This window comes from Labrus bergylta, chromosome 8 (assembly GCF_963930695.1).
Source record: "Labrus bergylta chromosome 8, fLabBer1.1, whole genome shotgun sequence".
NCBI lineage: Eukaryota > Metazoa > Chordata > Actinopteri > Labriformes > Labridae > Labrus > Labrus bergylta.
Genome location: NC_089202.1, coordinates 18770472 through 18795743, shown reverse-complemented (window position 1 = coordinate 18795743; position 25272 = coordinate 18770472). Strand labels below are relative to the sequence as shown.

The following is a 25272-nucleotide window of genomic DNA, read 5'->3' as shown; positions in this document are numbered from 1 at the left end:
TTATACTTTCCCAATGTTAGTTTCAGTTTCCCTCTCAGCCGCCTGGATCAGGTCCTCGGACCACTTTAAGAGTAGGAAAACAAACTGTGATTAGCAGGCTAACTAAATGTTCCTTATAGAGACCAGTCTGAATTAAGCATCTTTTAACACCAGTGGCCAATGCTCTATTGACAAGGCTAGTAACTATCATACAAAATCAGAGGCACAACAGTGGCACCAACATACATATCAAAATGGTGTAGTGCCCAAATAGGAACCAAACTTTCTGTCTCAATGATAAGATCAAACTGGCACAAAGTCGACCTCTTGACAAGCCACTCAAGCCCTAGCTTTCTTGCTTGAACTAGTACAAAAACTTATTTATTTCATCAGAACAGACAGGTGCCACCTCTGGACACTCTGTTACAACATCATGTTTCTGCAGGACAAATTGCATCTGGGTTAATTGCAAATCACTGATCAAAACTCACCTCTTCAAACAATCTTTTGATGTATGATTGTGATATGTGTTCTGTTTATCTGTAGCTGTACCTTTATGTTGTTGTCTTTATGATTTGTGTGGAATGCTGCAATGTCTGTTAGTCTTTCCTTACTGTGCTGTTGCTTTTGTCTTTTTTATCAAATGTTTAGTGTGTAAGAGTTTTTGAAAAGCGCTTATGAATAAAATGTATTATTATTATTATTTTTGTTAGATATAAGAGAGACATTGGCCGATATGGAGCTCAGCGTAAGGGAAGGAAGACTGCTTATATTCTTTCACAAATTCATTCTTTCTTTCACTTCAACTTAAACTACTTCCTCTGTCTACCTGCTCTGGTGATCAGCTGTTAATGGGTGTTTATTCTTTAAGTGATTAACCAACCAGAGTCGGGCACAACCTCTCTCAACCAATCATACTGCTGCGACAAAATGCTAAAATAGTTCTTTCTCTTCCACAGTCATTCTGTCATTTCAAGGCAACTGCTGCAACCCACCACCGCCCCAGTCACCTCCATTCCAGCTCAGCAGAGTCCAGATTCAGGCTCATTATAGCCTCCATTCCTCTTCACCACCACCAGTGTCTAGACTCCATAGGGGGGTATCCTATCCTGCTGTCGGGCACATTACCCTTCCGAGTACATGAAGTCGTCACGATGGAGTCTAATCCTCCAAAGACTTTGCACATTCAAATCTAAATTGTCGCACATTTATTGTTAAATAAATAATTGTTCATTCTCAATTAAGTCTCTCCTGATTGAAATATCAGTCTCAGCTTTTTTTTCCTACCTAATATTAATATCACTACCCAACACTGGCTGTTACACACTGATGTCACTGCATTCACTTTATCTTATCATTTCTGTGTCCAGAGGCTGTCCGTAATGTATGAAAAAATATGAACGTCCTGTTAGTGCTGTCATTTTATATGATGCAACCCGAATACTGGATGTTGTCCTGTTTGTTGGGGTAATGCTGAATGTAAGTTGTAAGATATTGAGACACAGTCCCACGGTGATACTGATAAACTCAACTAAATAATTCATGGCAGGATTAGGAGAAGGCCGTTATTTTGTTTCCTCGAGGAACAGGAACACCTCTAATAGCATTCATCAACAATGTCCTCCTGTCTGGGTTTTCTCAGATTAAATTGAGTAGAAGTAAAAACCTGAGCTTGTTGATTTGTAAACGTGACTGAACAAGGACTATCTTTCAATGATAAAATCAAGCTGGTTAAAACACGTTGATGGAAACTGAGACCACGAACTTCCCCAGCAGTATTAGGACGCCTTTCTCAACCGCCAGAAGAGCGGAAACTATAAATTCAGAGATAAACATGTATCTGTTACCACTGTAATAATGTTTTAACGTTCTTGTGTGATTTAGGATATCAGCTCGTCAACACTTTTCTTCAATTTCAAAACATTGGACAGAGCTTTCTTTCCCCGCCCCCTCCCTCCTTGAGCCAATGTTCAAACAGGTTGCTATGTCGTGGACACTGAAGCTTCAGTTTTTAACCAGCTCTGCATCGGTCTAGAGACTTTTCTGCTCTCTAACCTCTCTCCTTTTTTCAGAAGCAACCGCCTACCTTCTCTGCTCAAAATACAATGATTCTGCGCCACAATGGAAAACTAGAAGGAGGACATACCGACTGCTACATTTACAGATAAACCAGCACTTAAACAGATCATGTTTCCTTAATGTCTGATGATATAGAAAGACCATTTCAAGATTTAATTCAGAAGATGTCTTACATTTTGGACCTTTAAACTGTCCTCCTTAACCTCGTCTTTGATTCAGGGCCATTTAAACCCTGTCCTCTGGAACTGGCCTCACAGGCTTTCTTTAATCTGATTGGAAAACAAGAGCATGCAATGAATGAATCAAAACTTTATTACAGACTCAGGGTCCAAATAATAAAATCCAAAAGACATAAAATACAATACAAGATACATGAAATGCAAAGCACAGTATAAAAACCTGCAACTTAAATGCAATGCATGGTATAAAATCACTAAATAGATAAAAACAGCGCCCCAGAGGATACAACTGTACCAATGTTTCCATATCTTGGATTGATTCAATGTGCATCTCTTTTGATAAACCATTTACTTTTTCAATAAAAAATAAAAATCTTGATTAGCAGAGCTTCAATACAAACAAAAGTGAAAACCATCACCTCAAACTTATCCATAATTCACGATCAATATCTCTCCAGATTTGAACATCAGAGGCTTCATGGAGAAAATATTATGTGAAATTACTGAGAATGAATCATGTATTGTGCCAAACACCCTGCAGAATATTGAAATATCACATTCATATCTCAAAGTCGATATTTAAAGCAATGCAGGAAGAGCAGAGAGGGAGACAGAGAGAGAGTCTTCAAATAATCAGGTATGACGTTTGGCAATGACATCATAGTCTGGAGATCTGTTAGTGTGATCCAGATTCATGTAAGTGCTGTCCTCTTCTTTTGGCTTCATGCTCTCTCTTTGTTTCCTTTAATAAAAGAAGAAATGAGGATTAAAAATTGTTTTATACACAAGTCTGCTCCATTTGTCATATCTTCATCAGCACAGTTTATTCTAAAAAGTCCTCCGGTGTAATAACATACCAAAGAAACACCATGCAGAGTGTGAGGACGATGTTCACAGTGAGAGACACTCCAGTAACAGCCCAGAAGAGAACTCCACCGTAGGGTCCACAGTTATCCTCAAGACCTGTCATAAGAAATAACATGATAATATCATAACCCTGTTTGGGAGGGGGGGACACTTTTTCAACTTGATGGTTTTTACCACTAAAGTCTACTTCATTGTCAGTTTGACAGTGAAGGAAGTACCAAAGCTGTATCATATTTCCAAATCAAGACCGCAAAGCGAGCGAGAGAGACGAGTGTAGATTGAGCAACCAAAAGACTAAAAGAAGACGAGTGGTTTCAGCAGGAACAACACTGAGCCAAAAGAAATTCAATATTCATTTCTGATTGTTTCATGGTGGTTATGTTCAAAAGCACAATTTAAACACACTAAACCCACTGGCACATGAAGGAGTTGATTATGAAAGGGAAACTGAATGATTGATTGGCCCAAATTGGCACACATGGACATTTGGATGAAAAAGACAAATTAGTAATGTTTTATATACTAATACAGAAAGTGCCAAAGATGGAAATCAATCTTGAAAACTGAAACATTAACAACATTTTATAATCAGTAAATCACTGCTCTGGATGAATTATAGACCTTTAAAGGTTTAAAAACACACAGTTTAACTTGTAAACATACACTGAATATCTATGTGTTTGTTGTTGGATCGTCCACTCCCCAGTTCATTTTCAGCCTTGCAGAAAAAAGGACCGCTGACATCTGAAGCTTTGACAGTTAAAACGTGTCCAGTCCCCATGAAAGTCTCCTGGCCTCCATCAGCTCTGTACCAGGTGTAGTTCTTTACAGCTGGGTTTGCATTAGCACTGCAAGTCAGTGTCCCATTTGTGTCTTCTTGCACTGTGGTCCCTTTGGGTGAATCTGAAAAATTATAACAAGGATTAAAGTTCTCCGTCGCTACGACAGATTTCCGTCAATTTCACTATTGTAATAATTTTAGTCGGTGTCAATCGGACAAATAAAAGTCGTGCAAAATGGGTTGATGACATAGCCCTACCCTCGCGTGCAAACTGCGGTTTTTAATGTCAGGCATTTATCTGAATCCTGTAACACAATTGTAGTTTTGTGTTTGTGTGGCATTTTAAATATAAAGTCAGAACTTTGATCTGCTACATGAAGTCTGCTCGGTGTATAGTAGGCTTTTATTGTGGTAGCGAACATCAGCGTGCACTGCCCATCATATCAGGATTTGTTTTCAGGCTTCGGTGCGCAACTTTATTTACCCGACCAAAGTGAAATACAGGAGAATGATAATCCGTAACATTACCTGCAGGCAGGGCTAACACTCTGTTAGGAACGCACATCAAGACAACAGGTGATACAAAACAGAACTCACACAGAGCAATGATGAACTTTGCCACATTATGGTCCTTCTCTCAAACACAGACTTGCCCCTTCCTACATCACAGATTTACTAATACCCTATGAGCCTAGCTGCTGCTTACGTTCCTTAGGTAGTAGCGTCCTCACTTTTTCCCACAGCCAACCTTGTCACTAAAGTTGTCAGGGCATTTTCTTCATATTCTTCCTGCTGTTGTCTCTCCCCTCTGTGTGCTTTGTATGTATGTGTATGCTTTGTCTATGACTACTTTTGAACACACTACTCCAGACTAGTTTATGTGCACACTGGATGGGACACTTTTAATACACATTTGAAGCCAGGGTCCTCTACTACTACAGATTTAGCGTGTAACCTGAAAAGTTTAGTAGTCTTCCACCCTCTATGCTTTCACATCCAGAGGCTTTTTAAAAACAGTGGGGATACATTGTTGTTGGACACGTCTTTTCTTTTGCCTAGCTCTGGTAATGGGCACCTCTGGGAAATGGTGTCTTCATTAAAATGTTCAATATGTTCAAATGCACTGCAAACCCAAAGTTTCCCCCACAACTGATTTAAAAAACTAGGCGGGTCTTCTAGCTTTGCTGTGTACAATATTACTTTTTATTTTTTCTTGTGTCTGCTACTTCCTTTTGTTTGTTAAGGAAAAAATCAATAGCTTATAGTCTGGAGCATTACTGGAAAGTGGATTAGGGTGTGAATACTGCCATGAGGGATTGCCTTTTTTCTCCACTCAGTCGTCTTTGTCTTATCACTGCATGTACTGAACCATGAGGTGGTACAAATACCATTTCAGGCCTTATAACTATCATAAAATCAAAACTGGTGAGTAATGAGAAAATTCTCTCCGCTTACAGTGTGAGTCGATAAAGACAATAACTAATCAGACCAAAATATATTTTTTACCAGGCCAACATGTCCATTTCTGCTGTCACAATGGACATTATAATACGGGGTGTGTATGGGACTTCTGGTTCTTTTTTCTTCTGCATCAGTTCCATTTTTTTTACCTGTGTTCATGCTAATTTTTCAAACAATACCTACACTGAACATCCATCTGTGTGTTGTTCGATCTTCCACTTCCCTCTTCATTTGCTGCACGGCAGAAAAAAGGTCCTCTCTCCCTAGAAGCTTTGATGTTTAAAACACGTCCAGTCCCCATGAAAGTCTCCTGGCCTCCATCAGCTCTGTACCAGGTGTAGTTCTTTACAGCTGGGTTTGCATTAGCACTGCAAGTCAGTGTCACATTTGTGTCTTCTTGCACTGGACCAGAGGGACTGACTGACACTGTGGTCCCTTTGGGTGAATCTGAAAAGAGAAAAAATAAAGTTGTATTTTTTGAATATGTAGTTTATTTGTGATGACTACAATTGTAGTTTTGTGTTTGTGTGGCATTTTAAATATAAAGTCAGAACTTTGATCTGCTACATGAAGTCTGCTCGGTGTATAGTAGGCTTTTATTGTGGTAGAGAACATCAGCGTGCACTGCCCATCATATCAGGATTTGTTTTTAGGCTTCGGTGCGCAACTTTATTTACCCGACCAAAGTGAAATACAGGAGAATGATAATCCGTAACATTACCTGCAGGCAGGGCTAACACTCTGTTAGGAACGCACATCAAGACAACAGGTGATACAAAACAGTACTCACAGAGCAACGCGCGACATGAGTCACCGTTAAACTGGACCGTTTGACAACACAACTCTAACATGTCTTATTAGCTTAACAAGCTATCACTAGTTTTCTCTGATACATTTAACGACTGAGTGGGTGAAAGTTATGAAGTACAGTACTACATTAGTGCTGTACACATTTTAAAAAGAAAAAAACTTCTTACTCCACTGAATTTATAGAAAATGTTCAGTTTGTTTGCTAGTTGCTTCTCAGATTCAGATTTATGATGTCAAAATATCTTTATGTGCCCTGCTGGCTATATATGTAAATAAATAAATATGCCTATATATTTTTTATTACTCTTTACTTTAACTTAACTTAGTAACTTAACTTTATATAGGCATACAATGCATTTGACATTGGTCATATTTGTCAAAAAGAAGCAAGGCCTTATCTGTCAGTCTAGATTTTGAGCTTTTTATACCTAGATCAAAAACACCAATTGAAATTGGTTATTTGTTGTTTTATACGTTGAGAATTTTCAGACACAACGTTTTTTGCTTTAATCCCTGTTATTAACACAACATGAATATTAGGCTGTCCCAGACGATGTGCTTATCTCCTGATTTCATATTACCCTTTATTTGGTTACTGATTTTTTTCATGTGATTCTAAAACATGTCAGGCAATCCTTGATGACATTGCCCCTTTCAGAATAAATCAAGCCAAACAAAACGCTCTTCCCTTGCTTCCCTTCCAAATCTCCACCAATGCCCACTTGTTATCTGCAGGGTCATCAGCTGGGGTCTACCGCTCGTAGATGATTTGCACCTTAACCCAGAACATCTCCAGTTGAGTTCTTGTTCAATTTGAATCCTCCTGGACTTTAGCTTTGCTTTTAATACGAAAGACTATGATATCCTCCTGAATTTCCTGAAAGAGTACATTGGCATTAAAAACACTGCTCTGTACTGGTTTCAATCTTATTTATCTGGCAGATCTTTCTGTTTCGGCGATACAATTTTCCCCATCCCCTTTCCACCTCACATTTGGTGTTCCCCAAGGGTCAATTCTCAGTCTATTATTTGCTCTGGTAATGGGCACCTCTGGGAAAATGTTCAATATGTTCAAATACACTGCAAACCCAAAGTTTCCCCCACAACTGATTTTAAAAACTAGCTCTAGGTCTTCTACCTTTGCTGTGTACAATATTACTTTTTATTTTTCTTGTGTTTTCTTGTGTCTGCTACTTCCTTTTGTTTGTTAAGGAAAAAATCAATAGCTTATAGTCTGGAGCATTACTGGAAAGTGGATTAGGGTGTGAATACTGCCATGAGGGATTGCCTTTTTTCTCCACTCAGTCGTCTTTGTCTTATCACTGCATGTACTGAACCATGAGGTGGTACAAATACCATTTCAGGCCTTATAACCATCATAAAATCCAAAGTGGTGAGTAATGAGAAAATTCACTCCGCTTACAATGTGAGTCGATAAAGACGATAACTTATCAGAACAAAATATATTTTTTACCAGGCCATAAACATGTCAATTTCTGCTGTCACAATGGACATTATAATACGGGGTGTGTATGGGACTTCTGGTTCTTTTTTCTTCTGCATCAGTTCCATTTTTTTTACCTGTGTTCATGCAAATATTTCAAACAATACCTACACTGAACATCCATCTGTGTGTTGTTCGATCTTCCACTTCCCTCTTCATTTGCTGCACGGCAGAAAAAAGGTCCTCTCTCCCTAGAAGCTTTGATGTTTAAAACACGTCCAGTCCCCATGAAAGTCTCCTGGCCTCCATCAGCTCTGTACCAGGTGTAGTTCTTTACAGCTGGGTTGGCATTAGCACTGCAAGTCAGTGTCACATTTGTGTCTTCTTGCACTGGACCAGAGGGACTGACTGACACTGTGGTCCCTTTGGGTGAATCTGAAAAGAGAAAAAATAAAGTTGTATTTTTTGAATATATAGTTTATTTGTGATGAGGGATAGAGAATGTTATGCCTTTATCCTGAACAAGCCCTGCTAAACATCAATAGAAACAGCTAGTAGGACCAGTGTTGGGCTGTAACGTATCACTAGTAACGCGTTACAGTAATGATATTACTTTTACAAGTAACGAGTAGTGTAACGAATTACTAATGAAATTCCAGTAATAATATTACAGTTACCCACACAAAAAATAACTTGTTACTACATTACTGTTGTTGTTATTACCCCACTTCAGATTTATGAAACAAACCCCAGATTAATTTTGTTGCGCACCTCAGACAAGCAGGAAAGTAATGAGCTTCATGGTTGCCAGATATGCAGATTTGGGCTTTTTTTTAGGTGCCGCCGAGAGTAGTTTTTTTTTGGCCATTGGGCTTGTTTTGTCATTTGTTGTCACACATACCTGGCAACCTTGGCTAGCTTGAAAGATGGAAGTTTACATTCAGCGGCTGGAAATATTCCCATTACTTAAGTTTTGTCGACAAGAAAGATAACAAGAACATCATTGTCAGATGTAAATTGTGTCCCAGTACCAGGACTCTTTATACTGCAAAACACAAGACTTCAAAACTCCTTAAGCACTTACAACATCTGACGACAACACAACAACATGAAGCTCGTGTAAATAAACCCCACCAATGAGCTGTGGAGGACAGCTGTAGCCCTACAATGTCTACAAATCAACCAAGACTGGATTTTAATTTTTTTAAAAGCGAAAAAGAACTAATGAAAGTTGTGGCTTATTACGAAAAGTAATATAACAAGTAGTGTAACATATTACTGATGGCAGGGAGTAATAAGTAAAGTAATTAAATTACTTAAAGGGTAATGAGTAATATATTCCTTTTTTTCAATAACGAGCCCAACACTGAGTAGGACTATAACAGTATGTGTACTCATGCAGAGCCATCACGGTTTGGTCTTCACCGTTCAGTGCATTCATTTTTATTTATTTTTATTAATAAAATGTAAAGTTATAAAGACAATGCACATTCATAACATTTCTGTAATGCACAAGTTTAGCCATCATAGACAGCAGCAATATGTAAAACAGACTAAAGTGGGACAACAAAATTGTAAATCTAGAAGCATATGAAACACTTAAAAGAGAGATGTGTATTAAAACAGGACAGTAATCCTGTTCTCCTGGTAAAACAAATAAGATACCTAAAAGCAGGACATCAACGCAGGAGACGTAGGCCTACATGAGACAGCATACCAATTAGAGGTGGGGGAAAATAGATACAGCATAGAATCACAATATTCTGCTAGCGATATGTTTTTATTTTTAATTGCTGGAGGGGTTGCACAATTCATTTTGAGCAAGTTGCTTTGTTAAAAATGGCTGCAGTTGTTCAGTCATCCGTACATGTTTGTGTTCAGTAAAGTTTGATCAGACTGAAACACCATCAGTTCAGATTGTGAGGTGCTTGCAGCCTTTTACTTTCATCACAGTGTTGGTCAGTCTGTGGGCTCGACTCCCATTGTGTAGAAATGAACAGACAGAAGTGAGACAAAAAGACTGAGAATTTTTTCTTATTTGACAAAACACTTCTTGATTTAGTTTAATTTTGTGTATATGCAGTTAAAAATATGAAATTCAATATATTATATCACAATTCTCAGCTTGTCGCAAAATGTTTAAAATCGCAATAATATCGTATCGTGACTCAAGCATCGTTATAATATCGTATCGAAGGGCCTCTGGTGATTCCCACCTCTCATTACAGTGTAGACCTACAGTACAGTGTTGCTTCCTCAGTGGATAAACAGTTGGTGGAAATATGTAAATATAAACTTTACTATGTTTGTTATCATCTTACTTTGTTTTTGAAATGGGAGATTAAAGTCCAGTGTTACATTCATTTATAATCAGATACAACTGTGACCTTTAACCCTGTGATGAAAACACTGAGTGTGAAATGATCTGTTGACCTCTTTGTGAAAAACATGCAGCTTGTTTTCTTTATGTTTAAGTATTGACAGGAGTTATTAAACCACTGTGTGACATTAGTCATCACTGCTGTTAGCTTACGTGCAGCTTGCTGGTTTGTTGTTGCATGTTCAAAAATGATAGTATCATCAGCGTACATTAGGATGTCTGACCTAATAGCATTCATTTATTAGATCATTTATGTAGAGGCTAAACAACAAACCCTGTTCATACAATGAATACATCTACAATCAAACATCTGAGTGGAGAGAAAAAAAGGTAATCACACATGGCAGTATGCACACCCCAGGTGACGGCCATGCTCGTAACTGTTTGCTAAATGATTACAAAACAACAAACAAAGAAGAAGAAGCATGTATTTTATGTAATCAATTTATCACAAGACACACATACTCACATGTAATGTCAGCTGTTAAACTGGTGTTCACATATGACTTAGTGCTGCCATCTTGTTTTCTGTAGACAGCAGTACAGGAGATTTCCTGTCTGTGATGGAGGTGTGATGCTTTGAAGTTCAGCACAGAGATCTTGACTTTAGTTTTGTCCTGATTCTCCTGCAGGGTCTCCTGACCTTCACCCAGGCCGGGGCTCCATGTCAGATTTGGAGGAAGAGACAGACAGGGAGCTGGAGCAGAGCAGTTCAAACTCACTGAGGTTCCCTCTTTCACCTTCAGTGTGGGCGGAGTCAGAGTCGGTCTGGGTGGATCATCTGTTCAGAAGATACATAAACATGTATAAGCAGTCATTTCTCTCTACTATCAAAGGTTTGATTTATCTTTATTTTAAAGTAATCAATGATAAGGTCAGAGAACTACTACATGAGTGAACTGTTAATAAGTTTAATTTGAAACCTACCTTTGACAGAAATTTTCACGCCAGCAAAAAAGTATTTCAGATCATTGTCACATTGCAATCTAAAATTATGCACTTTGTTGTTTTGAGGTTGCATGTCATTCAGGGTTGTGGTGCAGTCTTTTTTTGTTAGGTCACCGATCAATTGTCCCTTTTGTTTGTGTTGTGGATTACTGCTATCAAACACAACAGGTCCCCCATAATAATCTTTCCATAATGCTTTACAAGTGTTATCTAAGTTTACATTATATTGATCCTGTATGTCAAAGGAGCAGGGGATTGTCACACAGGATCCCTTCAGAACCTCTATAGTCTGTGGTATAAAGACCTTAAACTGTCCACACTGGGCACCTGAAACACAAGAAACAAATCCTTATTACAATTATACATTAACAATACAATCCTTATTCATATTGAGTTTATAATGTCTATATTACTAAAAACAGCAATGTTCATTGCATGTGTCTCTGTTAAATAAACAAACAAAAAAATAAAGTCATGATACATTTTATTGTTGGCTCTGTTTCTAAAAATCTTATCAGTATGCTTTCAAAGATAAAATAGTCTTCACATAAAACTCAGGATTCATCATTTTCACAGTTATTTTTTACATTAAAGTTGTAAATTTAACACCAAATCTCTACATTATGATATCAATAAAAGAAAGCAGAACACAATAGTAGCTAATTTCTTTGACAAATATAAGTGAGCATCTCACCTTGCAGCAGACAGCCAATGAGGAGGAGAGTCAGAGCTGCAGCCATCTTTGTGTTTCAGAAGAGGCAGAAAGTCTGGAGAGAATACATGTAGATATACAGTTTAGTGTATTTCGCTCCAAATAAACTTAGATTTCATTTTGTGGCTGTTGTTGAATGTGATCTTTGCAGAAGTTGCAGATGGAGAAATATCTTCATCAATGTGGAAAAGGTTGGATCCAGAGTTTAGTTAACTAAATTGATCCCAACAAAACTAACAGACTTCAAGGTGTGCAGCTTCTCATTTTAAGGTTTAAATTGAAATATTTCTGCATTTCATTCAATTCAAGTAAAGATGCTCATTATTAAAACATAGAAGATGAAATGATAATAAAATAAAAAAACAAGAAGTTTGACTGCCTGCCTCAAGGAAAAGAAACAAAATTGAAAAATATATTTTTTTTCTTGAGTTAATTTTGTTTACAACCTCTTAAAGGAAACTATTTGATCAGTAATAACGCCCAGAAGAAAAACTGCATGAGAGCTTTAAGATGTTCAAAACTTGATCAAAGTGAATGTTTTTTTCTTTCCCCTGTAACAAAGTTTGTTTGATCATAAAGTAACCTTTATGATAATAGACATGTTGATTTGTTATATCTCCTGAAAAAAGTTATTTAAAAGTGATATAAAAGTTTTATAAACTTACGTTTTTGTCAGGTAGTTTTGAGCAGAGAGGTGAAGGATGTTTAGAGAAGTGAAGCTCCTCATCATTTGGTCACCTTCATAAACAGCATTGAAAATTTGACTTGAAATTTAGGAAGTCAAAAAAAAAAGGAACTATCATGTTCACATTGAATGTTCAGCACTTTTTACATATAGTTTTCATAGAGTGCCACATCATTCCTCACCATAAATTAATGTATTGAGTAAAGTTGTGAGTAATTATGTAAGTGTGAGTGTGTGAACAAGTATGTGAATAAGTCTGTGAGCCAATGAACACGAGTGTATAAGTGTGAGAGTCTGAGTCAGTGAGTGAATGAGTGTGAGAGTCTGAGTGAATCAGTGAGTGAATGAGTGTGATTTTGTGAGGCATGGTCCAGATTGCTAGTGTAAGTGTGTGTGTCTGAATGAATGTGGGAGTGATTACGTGAGTGAATGAATGAGTGAGAGAATTAGGGCTACCTTTCTCTTTCTTTTCTCCTATACTCCTGTAGAAGTTCTGTGTTGTTGTAAATCTTCTGTCTTTGTTTTTCCACCCTAGCTTTTGATGCAGCCTTCTTAGGATTATTTTCATTTGCTCTTCATAAAGAATGTGAGTTAACATAAATTCATATAAAAATTCAATATCATGCCAATATGTCATTAAATTTAAAAAAAATAGTATATCAATAAAGTTTATTACCACAATATGCCTCTACATTACATGGTAGTAAAAGCTACTCATTACGGTTATGAATGACATTTGGCTAAACTAGCAGGACTACCAGGAATTACTTTTTTTAACTTGATTTAAGAGAAGTCCTTATTTCTTGGTTTTTAATAATAATACATTACAAACATTATTGTTATAGCACCTTTAAAAATAGATGTTTACAAAGTGCTTTGAACTACAAAGCAAAGGCAGGAAATCAGGAGAATAACATGATGAACTTCAACAGTCAGGTGACAGAGACATAGAAACAGCAAAATCCCCCTAAACTTAAAGAGAAACTTGTTAGGCTGTACAATGATATGAAGTCTCAATATCTGTAGTAAATAGGCAACTTCCAAACCTACAGCCTCTCCTAATCAGCCCCTTTTTTAAATTATAAATTATTTTCCCATTTGAACTTTTTGTCTTTGTTATTATCGGTTCTTCTGATGTTAAGTTGAGTTTCTTTGCCTTTTGGCTGTCTGATTTAGATACAGTACTGTGCAAAAGTTTTAGGCAGGTGTGAAAAAATGCTGTAAAATAAGAATGCTTTCACAAATAGAAGTAATTATTTTTGATCAATTAACAAAAAGCATTTTGTGAATGAACAGAAGAAACATCTAAATCAAATCAATATTTGGCGTGACCACCCTTTGCCTTCAAAACAGCATCAATGCTTGTAGGTACACTTGAAATATCTCGGCAGGTGGGTTGTTCTTCATGCAATCTCAGACACACTCGATAATGTTGAGATCAGGACTCTGTGCAGGCCATACCATCACTCCCAGGACTCCTTGTTCTTCTTTACGCTGAAGATCGCCCTTAATGACATTGGCTGTATGTTTTGGGTCATTGTCCTGCTACAGAATAGATTTGGCACCAATCAGACGCTTCCCTGATGGTATTACCCTGATGGTATTACATGATGGATAAGTACCTGCTTGTATTTCTCAGCATTGAGGACACCATTAATTCTGACCAAATCCCCAACTCCATTTGCAGAGAGGCCCAAACTTGAAAGGAACCTCCACCATGCTTCACTAATGCCTGCAGACACTTGTTATCTAACGCTCCAGCTTAAAAAACATCGATTTCAAATCATCAATCAAGTTTGGTGTGGTAAGAAATCAAAATTTTATTTTTAGGCCATATCACCCAGCCCTAGTTTCAACATTTATTTTGAAAGAAAATATACATTCAAGAGACCACAGCATTCTTAAAAGTTCTAAAACCAGCAATAGAACTGTAATCTAATTATGCATCACACTCTAGTCTCTAAATTTAACCTGGGCATATTCACATTCAGAGTCCTTCTTCACATTTCTAGGCTTCACTTCATTGTATAGATTTAACATCTCTACTGCATTGCTCGCAACATTTCTGCCCAATCCTCCCTCTAAGCTCTTCTCCTCCAGATAGGAGCGACCTGACTGATTTGTGTAGCCAGAGCTTCCTCCCTCCTTCTTCCCTTTGCTCCTCCAAGTCACACTAGTGTAAATCACATCTTTGCTTTCCTCGTTTTTCTTCTCTGAACTTGTCCGGGCATCTTCTGTGTTGTTTTGGCCTGAGCTTGGTAAGTTGGTGCTGATTGGCTCAGAGGTAGTTGCAGGTTGGGTGACACCTGGTTTCTTCAGCTGAGTGGTGTTAGCATAAATGCCCTCATTTGTTTTGTTGAGTTCCTACAAATCAAAAGGAAATGTTGGTTGTAAGGTTATTCTGCTTATTTAAGTGACACTAAGTAGAAAACTGTTGGATTCCAAGGTAAAGTACCTCATCTCCTTTTCCACTTGGTAGATGTTGGCTCATAGCAACTGTGCTGGCGTTACCTGACCCCTGACTCTTAAGCAGGTTGTGTTGAGTCCTCTGAGCCCTGAAAAAACCAGCAGAGTATAAACCTACAAGAATATACTGACAATATCTTTGTTTTTCCCTAGTCTAAAGTTGAGAAAAAACTCAGGGAACAGTCCATATTTAGTTATTTTAACACTGGTAACAGATCACAGGATCACAGCGTCTGCAGGAAAAATGATGTCAACATGTTGTGCCGAGTGTGGCGAGCATTAGCAGTACTAGCATTAGCAGTACTAGCACTGCCAGCCTTTGGTCCTCCTTGCAGGTTTACTTCCACATGTCTGTGCTTTTTACGCATTGCTCTGGTCAAGATACACCACTTTAACACGAGACAGCCTACATCCAACTTTTACTCCATTTTCTAGATCAAAATACAGTCAAACCTCTTTGCGCTATGACATGCCACTTGTCTACTATGCTGGTTTACATCTAGGTAGTAGAGCATTCGTGCCCGCCTATAGCTTTGGCTGGTGGCGGGCAGCATTTCAGCATCAACATTTTTATGTGTGCATGTGCAAAGGTCACAGTACAGGACATACTCTGTCAAGTAGAGGAAATATTCATGATTACTTCATGCCATAACTTTTTTGTTGCAACATACTGGAGCAAAACTAGCAGGTTTTCCACTCGGACTTTGCTACAGCCGCCTGCAAACATGGGGCTTATTGAGAAGCTGCAAACTGTATCACAGCACACCAATCAGTAAAGAACAGTAAAACACCACATAATGAACCACCTGTGGGCATCCTCTCTTCAGAGTAAGGTTATCAACATTTTTTTTCATAATTTGATACTTTCGACCTCTTTTAAAACAATACTCTTCCAAATCTCCTTTATTCTAATGATCGATAGTACCCAAAAGTACACAAAGCTTTAAATAACTACATATCTTCAGTCATTTTTAATCCCAAAGTTGCTTTGAGCAAAAAAGAGAGTAAGAGATCAGCGGTACATCTGAAATTCACAGATCAGCAAATATTGATGTTTCTCCAGTCCTTTAGGTGTCTCATAAAGCTGCATATTCATGTTTATGTCTCACAAACAGACGCAGAGCAGAGGACACTATAAATAACACAAATACATTGGCAACATTTTCGATCCACAACATTTGATTGAAATTGTGGGCCTCAATTGAAAAATATTAATTACCTGGATAAGACTTTGCTCATAATACCAAAAAATATTAAACATTTCAAAGATTTTAAATTGAAGACCAGAGGAGCACCACATAGAATCTGTATCTTCACTCAAATAAAGAATATAAAAGTCCAAGTTGGAGGTTTTTAAACATTTTGCATAGTGGTATTCTGTACGGTTTGGCTTGATTTGCTGTTACCCTACCTGATAACAAAGAGTAGAGCACATACTAGCACCAGGAAGACGACAATGGTGGCGATGAAGACTGGCAAAATCACTGAAAAATACAAAGGACAATAAGGGATTATGGTTCAAGCTCTTATTCAGAAGAGATTATTATTTGAATAAATTCGGACATCACGTATTAATTATTCATTTTGTAAATTGTTAAATCAGGACATATTAAAGCTTTCAAGAGGAATTTATGTTCACCACTTACCCATTCATAAAGCTTTCTTGTTAATACTTAGTAATTATGAGAACAAATGATGAAATGTGCCGCTTACCAATAAGTTATACTCAGTTCAGAGACAAACCTTGACTTTCTGCAGATGTTGGAAGGCTGTAGAAAATAAATCGCTGAGCAACAGATCCCAGAGAGTTTGAGCTGCGACAAAGCACAGTGAAGTGATCCTTCCTTTGGGCTTGACTCATGGTGATGAAGCTCACGCCTGTACCATTTCGATGCTCATAACTGATTGCAAACTCTTCTGAACGATTGACCAGTGATTCATCCAAAGTCCATTGTAAAGTGGGAGGAGGATTTCCCGTAGACTCACAGGAACAGTTGACCTGGTTAGCAGTTTTGGTGCAATCAGATGAGGACATGATCTGTGGAGCATCTGTAATGGATGTAGGGAAGAGAGACAAGTAGAGAGTCAAGTAAAGCCATGCTGTATCAAATTTGAAAAAGTAAAAGATAAGGCTTATGGCTGTAAAAAAAAAGAAAAAAAGTTGACCAGCTGTGCGTGTCCAAGTGAATGAGGCAAAGAAAAATTCAATTTCCTCCATGTCAATCGGTTTTCATTCTGGGCCTGTGTCCACAGAGGGCGCTTTTAACGCTGGCAGCGCCTATTTTCAATACAAAACCAGTATAGTTCAGTGTTTTCAGCACTCATAAGTTTCTTGAGGCCGCATTCACTCAGCTCTCAGTTGAAAACAATTCCACTTATGAAACAGCACTACGCTCTTCTATGTCACATCTCCATAACCAACCTATGGCGTTTTATCCCAGCCAATAAAATTGCGTGCGGACGAGATCCATGTGCGAATTTAAAGGAGCTGTGCGTGCAACTCAAACAGCCACGCGCATATTATTTTTGTGAGCACTTGCACAGCATTCACTTGCAGAATTTATCTGCTCGCGCGAGCAATATTGTATCCTGTAAGGAGAAAACCATGCTTTGAGCACGAGCAAAATCTCACCCTGAGCGCGTAACTACAGTGCTCTCTGGGATTTTTCTTTTTGCCCTCAAAGCATGGTTTTGTCCTCTCAGGATACAATATTGCTCGCGCAAGCAATTTCATTTGAATGATTGTAATTTTACTTGATATGCACATTCTTACTAAGCAGACCTTTTTGGGGGTAAAGTTAACATTTGCTCGTCTCTAATTTAATTATAGAACCTCATATATAACACAGTGTTTCCCCTACCATTCAGGTCGTTCAGGGTGGATTACCCAAAGTGATCTCCCACCACCCTAAAAGAAAGGCACTAAATACTTTATCTATGTAAACTATCCATCCATCCATTATCTATAACTCTTTTCTCCCTTTATTTACAACAAAGTTAATCCTCTACAAAAGAAAGATTTTATGGATTTGAAGTTTCCAATCAAAGGAAATTAAAGTTAAACAAAGAGATTTTCATACATTTTTTAAAATGTAACTGATGAATGACACCTACAATGTACATCTATTTGTCTTGTGTTTGATTGAAAACTTCCCAGTTCATTTTCAGCCTTGCAGAAAAACGGGCCTCTCTTTCAAGAAGCTTATTAACAAAGATTATTTACATTCCTCATTTGTAAAACGCTGCACAAAAGAAGCCTGACCTACCTGCATTTATGCAAATGTTTCAAACGATACCTACACTGAACATCCATCTGTGTGTTGTTCGATCTTCCACTTCCCTCTTCATTTTCAGCCTTGCAGAAAAAAGGTCCTCTCTCCCTAGAAGCTTTGATGTTTAAAACACGTCCAGTCCCCATGAAAGTCTCCTGGCCTCCATCAGCTCTGTACCAGGTGTAGTTCTTTACAGCTGGGTTGGCATTAGCACTGCAAGTCAGTGTCACATTTGTGTCTTCTTGCACTGGACCAGAGGGACTGACTGACACTGTGGTCCCTTTGGGTGAATCTGAAAAGAGAAAAAAAAAAGTTGTATTTTTTGAATATGTAGTTTATTTGTGATGACTACAATTGTAGTTTTGTGTTTGTGTGGCATTTTGAATATAAAGTCAGAACTTTGATCTGCTACATGAAGTCTGCTCGGTGTATAGTAGGCTTTTATTGTGGTAGAGAACATCAGCGTGCACTGCCCATCATATCAGGATTTGTTTTTAGGCTTCGGTGCGCAACTTTATTTACCTGACCAAAGTGAAATACAGGAGAATGATAATCCGTAACATTACCTGCAGGCAGGGCTAACACTCTGTTAGGAACGCACATCAAGACAACAGGTGATACAAAACAGTACTCACAGAGCAACGCGCGACATGAGTCACCGTTAAACTGGACCGTTTGACAACACAATTCTAACATGTCTTATTAGCTTAACAAGCTATCACTAGTTTTCTCTGATACATTTAACGACTGAGTGGGTGAAAGTTATGAAGTACAGTACTACATTAGTGCTGTACACATTTTAAAAAGAAAAAAACTTCTTACTCCACTGAATTTATAGAAAATGTTCAGTTTGTTTGCTAGTTGCTTCTCAGATTCAGATTTATGATGTCAAAATATCTTTATGTGCCCTGCTGGCTATATATGTAAATAAATAAATATGCCTATATATTTTTTATTACTCTTTACTTTAACTTAACTTAGTAACTTAACTTTATCTAGGCATACAATGCATTTGACATTGGTCATATTTGTCAAAAAGAAGCAAGGCCATATCTGTCAGTCTAGATTTTGAGCTTTTTATACCTAGATCAAAAACACCAATTGAAATTGGTTATTTGTTGTTTTATACGTTGAGAATTTTCAGACACAACGTTTTTTGCTTTAATCCCTGTTATTAACACAACATGAATATTAGGCTGTCCCAGACGATGTGCTTATCTCCTGATTTCATATTACCCTTTATTTGGTTACTGATTTTTTTCATGTGATTCTAAAACATGTGAGGCAATCCTTGATGACATTGCCCCTTTCAGAATAAATCAAACCAAACAAAACGCTCTTCCCTTGCTTCCCTTCCAAATCTCCACCAATGCCCACTTGTTATCTGCAGGGTCATCAGCTGGGGTCTACCGCTCGTAGATGATTTGCACCTTAACCCAGAACATCTCCAGTTGAGTTCTTGTTCAATTTGAATCCTCCTGGACTTTAGCTTTGCTTTTAATACGAAAGACTATGATATCCTCCTGAATTTCCTGAAAGAGTACATTGGCATTAAAAACACTGCTCTGTACTGGTTTCAATCTTATTTATCTGGCAGATCTTTCTGTTTCGGCGATACAATTTTCCCCATCCCCTTTCCACCTCACATTTGGTGTTCCCCAAGGGTCAATTCTCAGTCTATTATTTGCTCTGGTAATGGGCACCTCTGGGAAAATGTTCAATATGTTCAAATACACTGCAAACCCAAAGTTTCCCCCACAACTGATTTTAAAAACTAGCTCTAGGTCTTCTACCTTTGCTGTGTACAATATTACTTTTTATTTTTTCTTGTGTTTTCTTGTGTCTGCTACTTCCTTTTGTTTGTTAAGGAAAAAATCAATAGTTTATAGTCTGGAGCATTACTGGAAAGTGGATTAGGGTGTGAATACTGCCATGAGGGATTGCCTTTTTTCTCCACTCAGTCGTCTTTGTCTTATCACTGCATGTACTGAACCATGAGGTGGTACAAATACCATTTCAGGCCTTCTAACTATCATAAAATCCAAACTGGTGAGTAATGAGAAAATTCACTCCGCTTACAATGTGAGTCGATAAAGACGATAACTTATCAGAACAAAATATATTTTTTACCAGGCCATAAACATGTCCATTTCTGCTGTCACAATGGACATTATAATACGGGGTGTGTATGGGACTTCTGGTTCTTTATTCTTCTGCATCAGTTCCATTTTTTTTACCTGTGTTCATGCAAATGTTTCAAACAATACCTACACTGAACATCCATCTGTGTGTTGTTCGATCTTCCACTTCCCTCTTCATTTGCTGCACGGCAGAAAAAAGGTCCTCTCTCCCTAGAAGCTTTGATGTTTAAAACACGTCCAGTCCCCATGAAAGTCTCCTGGCCTCCATCAGCTCTGTACCAGGTGTAGTTCTTTACAGCTGGGTTTGCATTAGCACTGCAAGTCAGTGTCACATTTGTGTCTTCTTGCACTGGACCAGAGGGACTGACTGACACTGTGGTCCCTTTGGGTGAATCTGAAAAGAGAAAAAATAAAGTTGTATTTTTTGAATATATAGTTTATTTGTGATGAGGGATAGAGAATGTTATGCCTTTATCCTGAACAAGCCCTGCTAAACATCAATAGAAACAGCTAGTAGGACCAGTGTTGGGCTGTAACGTATCACTAGTAACGCGTTACAGTAATGATATTACTTTTACAAGTAACGAGTAGTGTAACGAATTACTAATGAAATTCCAGTAATAATATTACAGTTATCCACACAAAAAAAACAACTTGTTACTACATTACTGTTGTTGTTATTACCCCACTTCAGATTTATGCAACAAACCCCAGATTAATTTTGTTGCGCATCTCAGACAAGCAGGAAGGTAGCGAGCTTCATGGTTGCCAGATATACGGATTTGGGCTTTTTTTTAGGTGCCGCCGAGAGTAGTTTTTTTTTGGCCATTGGGCTTGTTTTGTCATTTGTTGTCACACATACCTGGCAACCCTGGCTAGCTTGAAAGATGGAAGTTTACATTCAGTGGCTTGAAAAATTCCCATTACTTAAGTTTTGTCGACAGGAAAGATAACAAGAACATCACTGTCAAATGTAAATTGTGTCCCAGTACCAGGACTCTTTATACTGTAAAAAACAGGACTTCAAAACTCCTTAAGCACTTACAACATCTGACGACAACACAACAACATGAAGCTCGTGTAAATAAACCCCACCAATGAGCTGTGGAGGACAGCTGTAGCCCTACAATGTCTACAAATCAACCAAGACTGGATTTTAATCGAGCACAGCTAAAAGCGAAAAAGAACTAATGAAAGTTGTGGCTTATTACGAAAAGTAATATAACAAGTAGTGTAACATATTACTGATGGCAGGGAGTAATAAGTAAAGTAATTAAAGTACTTAAAGAGTAATGAGTAATATATTCCTTTTTTTAAATAACGAGCCCAACACTGAGTAGGACTATAACAGTATGTGTACTCATGCAGAGCCATCACGGTTTGGTCTTCACCGTTCAGTGTATTCATTTTTATTTATTTTTATTAATAAAATTTAAAGTTATAAAGACAATGCACATTCATATCGTTTCTGTAATGCACAAGTTTAGCCGTCATAGACAGCAGCAATATGTAAAACAGACTAAAGTGGGACAACAAAATTGTAATTCTAGAAGCATATGAAACACTTAAAAGAGAGATGTGCATTAAAACAGGACAGTAATCCTGTTCTCCTGGTAAAACAAACAAGATACCTAAAAGCAGGACATCAAAGCAGGAGACGTAGGCCTACATGAGACAGCATACCAATTAGAGGTGGGGGAAAATAGATACAGCATAGAATCACAATATTCTGCTCGCGATATGTTTTTATTTTTAATTGCTGAGGGGTTGCACAATTCATTTTGAGCAAGTTGCTTTGTTAAAAATGACTGCAGTTGTTCAGTCATCCGTACATGTTTGTGTTCAGTAAAGTTTGATCAGACTGAAACACCATCAGTTCAGATTGTGAGGTGCTTGCAGCCTTTTTCTTTTATCACAGTGTTGGTCAGTCTGTGGGCTCGACTCCCATTGTGTAGAAATGAACAGACAGAAGTGAGACAAAAAGACTGAGATTTTTTCCTCATTTGACAAAACAAGTTTAATTTTGTGTACATAATATGCAGTTAAAAAAATTGAAATTCAATATATTATATCACAATTTTCAGCCTGACGCAAAATATTTAAAATCGCAATAATATCGTAACGTGACTCAAGCATCGTTATAATATCGTATCAAAGGGCCTCTGGTGATTCCCACCTCTCATTACAGTGTAGACCTACAGTACAGTGTTGCTTCCTCAGCGGATAAACATTTGGTGGAAATATGAAAATATGAACTTTACTATGTTTGTCACCATCTTACTTTGTTTTTGAAATGGGAGATTAAAGTCCAGTGTTACATTCATTTATAATCAGATACAACTGTGACCTTTAACCCTGTGATGAAAACACTGAGTGTGAAATGATCTGTTGACCTCTTTGTGAAAAACATGCAGATTGTTTTCTTTATGTTTAAGTATTGACAGGAGTTATTAAACCACTGTGTGACATTAGTCATCACTGCTGTTAGCTTACGTGCAGCTTGCTGGTTTGTTGTTGCATGTTCAAAAATGATAGTATCATCAGCGTACATTAGGATGTCTGACCTAATAGCATTCATTTATTAGATCATTTATGTAGAGGCTAAACAACAAACCCTGTTCATACAATGAATACATCCACAATCAAACATCTGAGTGGAGAGAAAAAAAGGTAATCACACATGGCAGTATGCACACCCCAGGTGACGGCCATGCTCGTAACTGTTTGCTAAATGATTACAAAACAACAAACAAAGAAGAGGAAGCATGAATTTTATGTAATCAATTTAATCACAAGACACACATACTCACATGTAATGTCAGCTGATAAACTGGTGTTCACAGATGACTTAGTGCTGCCATCTTGTTTTCTGTAGACAGCAGTACAGGAGATTTCCTGTCCGTGATGGAGGTGTGATGCTTTGAAGTTCAGCACAGAGATCTTGACTTTAGTTTTGTCCTGATTCTCCTGCAGGGTCTCCTGACCTTCACCCAGGCCGGGGCTCCATGTCAGATTTGGAGGAAGAGACAGACAGGGAGCTGGAGCAGAGCAGTTCAAACTCACTGAGGTTCCCTCTTTCACCTTCAGTGTGGGCGGAGTCAGAGTCGGTCTGGGTGGATCATCTGTTCAGAAGGTACATAAACATGTATAAGCAGTCATTTCTCTCTACTATCAAAGGTTTGATTTATCTTTATTTTAAAGTAATCAATGATAAGGTCAGAGAACTACTACATGACTGAACTGTTAATAAGTTTAATTTGAAACCTACCTTTGACTGAAATTTTCACGCCAGCAAAAAAGTATTTCAGATCATTGTCACATTGCAATCTAAAATTATGCACTTTGTTGTTTTGAGGTTGCATGTCATTCAGGGTTGTGGTGCAGTCTTTTTTTGTTAAGTCACCGATCAATTGTCCCTTTTGTTTGTGTTGTGGATTACTGCTATCAAACACAACAGGTCCCCTATAATAATCTTTCCATAATGCTTTACAAGTGTTATCTAAGTTCACATTATATTGATCCTGTACGTCAAAGGAGCAGGGGATTGTCACACAGGATCCCTTCAGAACCTCTATAGTCTTTGGTATAATGATCTCAAACTGTCCACACAGGGCACCTGAAACACAAGAAACAAATCCTTATTACAATTATACATTTACAATACAATCCTTATTCATGTTGAGTTTATAATGTCTATATTACTAAAAACAGCAATGTTCATTGCATGTGTCTCTGTTAAATAAACAAACAAAAAAAATGAAGTCATGATGCATTTTATTGATGGCTCTGTTTCTAAAAATCTTATCAGTATGCTTTCAAAGATAAAATAGTCTTCACATAAAACTCAGGATTCATCATTTTCACACAGCTTTTTTACATGAAAGTTGTAAATTTAACACCAAATCTCTACATTATGATATTGTGAAAAGAAAGCAGAACACATTAGTAGCTAATTTCTTTGACAAATATAAGTCAGCATCTCACCTTGCAGCAGACAGCCAATGAGGAGGAGAGTCAGAGCTGCAGCCATCTTTGTGTTTCAGAAGAGGCAGAAAGTCTGGAGAGAATACATGTAGATTTACAGTTTAGTGTATTTCGCTCCAAATAAACTTAGATTTCATTTTGAGGCTGTTGTTGAATGTGATCTTTGCAGAAGTTGCAGATGGAGAAATATGTTGAAATGTTTAAATTTTCATCAATGTGGAAAAGGTTGGATCCAGAGTTTAGTTAACTAAAGCAATCCCAATAAAACTAAAAGACTTCAAGGTGTGCAGCTTCTCATTTTAAGGTTTAAATTGAAATATTTCTGCATTTCATTCAATTTATGTAAAGATGCTCATTATTAAAACATAGAAGATCAAATGATAATAAAATAAAAAACAGGAAGTTTGACTGCCTGCCTCAAAGAAAAGAGACAAATGTTGTTGTTTTTTTTTGGTTTCTTTCTTTGTTTACAACCTCTTTAAGGAAACTATTTGATCAGTAATAACGCCCAGAAGAAAAACTGCATGAGAGCTTTAAGATGTTTAAAATTTGATCAAAGTGAATGTTTTTATTCTTGCCCCTGTCACAAAGTTTGTTTGATCAACTTCAGAAAAAATGCACTTCTTAAAAAAAAGCCTTTATGATATTTGAATATGACATTAAAATAGATTTAAAAGTGATATAAACTTACATTTGTCTCAGGTCTTTTTGAGCAGAGAGGTGAAGGATGTTTAGAGAAGTGAAGTTCCTCATCATTTGGTCGCCTTCTTAAACAGCATTCAAAATTTGACTTGAAAATGAGGAAGACAGAAAAGTGAATATTCATGTTCACATTGAATGTTCAGCACTTTTTCTTTGAATAGTTGTCACACTGTTTTCACAACCCAGGCTCAGTGAGCTGGACAAACAGGGAGACCACACATTTTTTAATTTATCAAATAATAATTTTTTGCAAACTAAGGCAAATCATCCTGTTCAAAGAATGTGCAATCTGTAAATCAGTGGTGGTTGTAATGGTGAATGTGTTAAGTGTTGACAAGAGAGTGACAGACTGAGAAGCCAGTTTAAATACTAAGGCCCAGCC

The 25272-nt window shown here is 37.5% G+C and overlaps 1 protein-coding gene and 1 long non-coding RNA gene across 2 annotated transcripts; both read right to left on the bottom strand.

Moving 5' to 3' along the window:
- Positions 1–14115: 14115 nt before the first annotated feature.
- Positions 14116–15257, bottom strand: LOC109977872 (uncharacterized). Its single transcript, XR_002277447.3, has 2 exons — positions 14781–15257; positions 14116–14689 (listed from the first exon to the last, which is right to left on the bottom strand). It is a non-coding gene; the product is annotated as an uncharacterized lncRNA (long non-coding RNA).
- Positions 15258–20189: 4932 nt separating this feature from the next.
- LOC136179793 (sialoadhesin-like) lies at positions 20190–24261 on the bottom strand. The gene is made up of 5 exons (XM_065957860.1): positions 24189–24261; positions 23473–23820; positions 23015–23326; positions 20335–20598; positions 20190–20218 (listed from the first exon to the last, which is right to left on the bottom strand). Exons 1-5 carry the CDS (start codon positions 24232–24234, stop codon positions 20190–20192), a joined length of 999 nt encoding a protein of 332 aa, XP_065813932.1. The 5' UTR covers positions 24235–24261.
- Positions 24262–25272: the final 1011 nt, after the last annotated feature.